Source organism: Bos javanicus, chromosome 1 (assembly GCF_032452875.1).
Source record: "Bos javanicus breed banteng chromosome 1, ARS-OSU_banteng_1.0, whole genome shotgun sequence".
NCBI lineage: Eukaryota > Metazoa > Chordata > Mammalia > Artiodactyla > Bovidae > Bos > Bos javanicus.
Window position 1 is genome coordinate 138275120 of NC_083868.1, and position 6000 is coordinate 138281119.

At 35.0% G+C, this 6000-nt stretch overlaps 1 protein-coding gene across 1 annotated transcript in view; it reads left to right on the top strand.

The window, feature by feature from the left end:
- The window catches only part of MRPL3 (mitochondrial ribosomal protein L3), a 57077-nt gene extending 51334 nt beyond the window's left edge, over positions 1 to 5743 (top strand). Inside the window, exon 10 of the mRNA XM_061421450.1 lies at positions 5411 to 5743. Coding sequence (XP_061277434.1) covers positions 5411 to 5563 — 153 coding nt within the window. The 3' untranslated portion in view covers positions 5564 to 5743. The remainder of the gene's footprint in view (positions 1 to 5410) is intronic.
- Positions 5744 to 6000: the final 257 nt, after the last annotated feature.

Genomic DNA, 6000 nt, shown 5'->3' on the forward strand with positions numbered 1-6000 from the left:
ACCCAACATAGGAGCACCGCAACAAGTAAGACAGATACTAATAGACATAAAAGTGGAAATTGACAGTAATACTAGTGGGGAACTTAAATGCCCTCTTACATCAATGGACAGATCATCCAGACAGAAAAATCACTAAGGAAACACAGGCCTTAAATGACACATTAGACCAGATGGAAATATACGTTTCAAGGGCACATGTACCATTCTTCAGGTTTGGTCGTGTGTTGGGTCACAAAGCAAGCCTTGGTAAATTTAAGAAAACTGAAATTGCATCAGGCATCTTTTCTGATCACAGTGCTATGAGATTAGAAAGCAACCAGGGAATTCTCTAGTGATCCAGTGGTTAGGACTCAGCACTTTGTCTGCTGAGGATGTGGATTCATTCTTTGGCCCTGGAACTGATATACCACAAGCTGTTTGGTGCAGACAGTGAAAAAGAAAGCAACCACAAGAAAAAAATCAAAAACATAACATGTGAAAGCTAAACAATATGCTACTAAACAACCAATGGATCACTGAAGAAATAAAAAAATACCTAGAGAAAAATGAAAATGAAATCATGATGACTGAAAACATATCGAACAAAAGCAGTTCTAAGAAGGAAGTCTGTAGCAGTACAAACTTGCCTTAGGAAATAAGAAAATATCAACATAGCTTTATACCTAAAGCAACTAGAGAAAGAAAAACGATTGAAATCCACAGTTAGTAGAAAATAAGAAATCATGAAGATCAGAGCAGAAATAAATAGACACTAAAAAAAAAAAAAATGTAGAAAAGATCAATGAAACTAAAAGCTGATTCTTTAAAAAGATAAACAAAGTTGATAAACTTTTAGCTAGATTCATTATGGGGAAAAAAAGGAGAGGACCCAAATCAGAAATGAAAAAGCAGAAGTTAAAGCCTATACCACAGAAATACAAAAGATCATAAGAGGCTGCTACAAGCAAGTATTACAGAAGGAAATGGCAACCCACTCGAGTATTCTGGCCTGGAGAATCCCATGGACGGGGAGCCTGGTGTGCGTCCATGGGGTCGCAAGAATTGGACACGACTTAGCGACTAAACCACCACCACAAGCAAGTATATAATCATAAAATGGACAACCTGGAAGAAATGGACAAATTCTTAAGAAGATGCAGTCTCCCAAGACTAAGCAAGGAAGAAACAGAAAATATGAACAGACCAATTACCAGTACTGAAATTGAAGCAGTAATTTAAAAACTTAACAGACAAAAGTCCAGGACCAGATAACGTCACAGAAAAATTGTATCAAACATTTAAAGAAGAGTTAACACCTATCCTTCTGAAGCAGTTTCAGAAAATAACAGAGGAATGAGCACTTCTGAACTCATTCTGTGAAGCTACCATCACCCTGGGTTTCCCAGGTGGTGCTAGCAGTAGAGAACCCACCTGCCAATGCAGGAGACGTGAGACTCAGGTTCAGTCCCTGGGTTGGGAAGATCCCCTGGAGAAGGGCATGGCAACCCACTCCAGTATTCTTGACTGGAGAATTCCATAGACAGAGGAGCCTGGCAGGCTACAAGTCCATAGGGTCACACAGAGTCAGACACGAGTGAAGCAACTTAGCACACATGCACCATCACCCAGATACCAAAATCAAATATAATTACAAAAAAAGAAAATTACAGGCCAACATCATTGATGATCATAGATGCAAAACTCCCCAATAAAATAAAATAAAAAAAATCTAGCCAGCTGAATCCAAAAATACATTAAAAGGATCATACATTACAATCAATTGGGATTTATCCCAAGGATGTAATGATTTTTCAGTATCTGCAAGTCAATTAATATTATACAGCACATTAACAAGTTGAAGAATAGAAACAATATGGTCATCTCAATACATGCAGGAAAAGCTTTTGATAAAATTCAACATCCATTTACGGTAAAATTCTCCAGAAAGCAGCCATTGAGGGTACCTGCCTCAACATAATAAAAGCCATATATGACAAACCCACAGCTAGCATCATAGTCAACAGCAAAAAGCTAAAAGCGTTTCCTCTAAGATCAGGCAGAAGACAAATACCCACTCTTGCCACTTCTATTCAACATAGTTTTGGAACTTCTGGCCACAGGAATCAGAAGAAAAACAAGCCAGACTGCAAAAGAAGTAGTAAAATTATCACTGTTTGCAGATGAAATGAGACTGTACATAGAAAATCCTGAAGATGCTATCAGAAAACTACTAGATCTCATCAATGAATTTACTAAAATTGCAGGATACAAAATTAATACACAGAAGTCTGTTGTACTTCTTTACACTAACAATAAAAATCAGATGATAAAATTATGGAAATAATCCCATTTACCATCACATCAAAAAGAATAAAATATTTAGGAACAAATCTACTAAAGGAGGCAAAATACCTATAATCAGAAAACTGAGATACTGATGAAGAAAATTGAAGACACAAACAGATGAAAAGATATACCGTGTTCTTGGATTGGAGGTATCAACATTATTAAAATGATCATACTGTCCAAGGCAATCTATAAACTCAGTGTATTCACTATGAAATTTACAATGACATTTTGCATAGAACTAGATAAGAAATTTTAAATTTTGTATGGAAACACAAAATCCAGGATAGGCAAATTCAATCTTGAGAAAGAAGTGCAGAGCTGAAGGAATCAGGTTCCCTGACTTTATACTACAAAGTTACAGTAATCCAAACAGTTTGGTACTGGCACACAGACAGACATATAAATCAATGGAATAGAATGGAAAGCCCCAAAATAAAGCCACACACCTATGGTCAGCTAACCTACATAAAAAAGGCAATGATATACAATGGAGAAAGACAGTCTTTTCAATAAGTAGTGCTGGTAAAATTGGACAACTGCATGTACAAGATCAGAACATTCTCTAACACCATTTACAGAAATGAATTGGATTAAAGATCTAAAAATAATGTGGGATGCTATAAACTTCTACAGGAAGACGGGCAGAACACTCTGACATAAATCACAGCAATATCTTTTTTGATCCATCGCATAGAGTAATGGAAACACAAAAATTAACAAATGGAACCTAATGAAACTTAAAAGCTTTTCACAACAAAGGAAACCATAAACAAAGTGGAAAAACAACCTGGAGAATGGGAGAAAATATTTGCAAATGATGCTACCAACAGAGATTAATTTCCAAAATATATAAACAGCTCATACAGCTCAACTTCAAAAAAACAAACAACCCAATCAAATAACAGGCAAAAGATCTAAGCAGGCATTTCTCCAAAGAAGACATACAGATAGCTAAAAGGCATATGAAAAAAAAAAAAAAAAGCTCAACCTCGCTAATTAGTAGGAAAATACAAATCAAAACTACAGTGAGGAAGTCACCTCATACCAGTCAGAATGACCATCATTAAAATGTCTATCAGTAATAAATGCTGGAGTTGGTATGGAGATGAGGGAACCCTCCTACACTGTTGGTGGGAATGTAAATTGGTGCAGCTACTATAGGAAACAGTATGGAAATTCCTTAAACTAAAAATCTGAGTTACCATATAGCCCAGCAGTCTGACTCCTGGATGTATAACCAGAGAAAATGATAATTCAAAGGGGTACATGTTTGCCATTGTTCATCACAACCCTATTCACAGTAGCCAAGACATGGAAATAACCTAAATGTACATCGAAAGAGATATAAAGAATCCATGGTACATTTATACAGTGGAAAATTGTGTGTGTGGGTGTGGGTGGGTGCACTCACTCAGTCATGTCCAACTAACTCTGTGCAACCCCATGGACTATAACCCACCAGGCTCCTCTGTCCATGGAGTTTTCCAGGCAAGAAAAGTGGAGTGAGTTGCCATTTCCTACTCCAGGGGATCTTCCCAATCCTGGGATCGAGTCTGTGTCTCCTGCATTGACGGGATTCTTTACTACTGCATCACCTGGGAAGCCCATGGTGGAATATTACTCAGCTATAAAAAGAAAATGCCATTTGCAGCAACATGGATGAACCTAGAGATTACCATACTAAGTCAAACAAAGAGAAATATCATATGTCACTTATATGTGGCCTCTAAAAAAAATGATATAAATGAACTTATTTACAAAAGCAGAGGTAGACTCACAAACATAGAACACAAACTTCTGGTTACCAAAGGGGAAAAGAATAGGAGAGGGATAAATTAGTAGTTTGGAATTAGCAGATGCAGACTACTAAATATCAAAATAGATAACCAACAAGGACTTACTGTATGGCAAAGGGAAGTATACTCAATATCTTGCAGTAAATTACCACAGAAAGTTTTGTTGTTCTCTTTATTGTGTATTTGCTTGGGTTTTCTTTTATAAATTCTGAGACAGTTTCATTGGTAAGAATATCTTTTTTTCCCAAGTTAAAGTTGAACCCAGATTAGTGAATTGGAAAAAAAATTAAAACAAGTGTTTCCTTTTAGGCAACTGACTGATAATTTCTAACAATTTTAATGAGAGAAATGAATATAGATGTTTTCTTGTACTTTGCTATTCCTAGCAGCTGTATACTAACGTCAACCAAATTACTCATTTCTTATTGCCAAAATGTCTTATTTTAATGTGTGTATAATTAACATGTAATTTTTTTTTATTTATCTCTGAATGGAGGTTGTGGAATGAGTCAGAAGCTTTAAAGAATCCAATAATATTTTCCAAAAATATAACAACATTTTAGATCATATCAATATCTATGTTATTCCTCAGTTTATGAATTCACACATGTAATTAAAATATTTTTAGAATATAAATATTAGTTAATAGAGCTAATTTAGAGACTCTGGGGTTATTATTGTTTTTTGTTAAATACTACTCTATCCTTAGCTACTCAGAGAGAACACTACTTGTTAAATATATGCTAATTTCCTTAATATAACTTGTTATTTGGGGTTGTGTGTTAGAATTAAGACTAACAAAAGTACTAGATAAATTTTATTTTCTTTGAGCTCAAAAAATTCTGTGGTAGAATATAGAATAATAACATTGGGTTGGCAAAAATGTTGGTTCAGTTCAGTTTTTTTCCATAAGATGGTTCTAATAGCATTCGTGTGCATTTGTGCTCAGTCACTTCCGTTGTGTCCAATTCTGCAATCCTATGGACTGTAGCCCACCAGGCTCCTCTATCCATGGGATTCTCATATGGTAGTTGATTAACTTGAGGAAGTCTATGTTTCTGTCATTGGATTAGTTAAGTTTATTGGAATAAATATATATACACATATATATAAAGTAAGAGGAACTCAGTGTATAACAGCTATATTATTCACATTAGAAAATGTAGAAACTAAAAACAGAAAAAATAAACAAAATGCGAGAACCGATATTCTAGGATTATGAATAAGTAAACCAGACTATCTTTAAATAACTTATTAATAAGATCTTTGCTTCCCCCACCCCCCAGATCAAAGATTCTGTACTGCCTGCATATAAGGATTTCTGTAAAAATCTACCATTTCCAACATATTTCCCTGATGAGGACGAAAAGGAGCTACCAGAAGATTTGTATGATGAAGAAGTGTGTCAGCCTGGAGCACCTTCTATTACATTTGCTTGACTTCACTGGACATGAGAGAACCCCACATATACTATGAATTCTGATGAGCCAGAACAGTAATATAACCAGGAATTATGGAGTTTTTTCCTTAGTTAAAACATACCACATAACCACATGGTTCTCTTTTACCATGTATTTCTTAAATTATCTTAAATGTTTATAAATTTAATTTCTACTAAAGATTTGTCTGTCTTTGTGAAAGGGTGGTTGTGGAACGGTGTCAAGTCATATGGAGACTAAATAACTTATCTAGATTAAAGAAAAAACCATTTCTTGAGACTCAAAAACAGAGGAATTCAGATCTTTATCTAAATTATAGAAATGTTGATGTTATAGTTAAAGGCCTGACACATAATAAAATCACAAATTATGGGTCTTATATATTACACTTGTGTTAGGAGGTATAGTTATCTTTTAGCTTGATTACTCAACTGTAA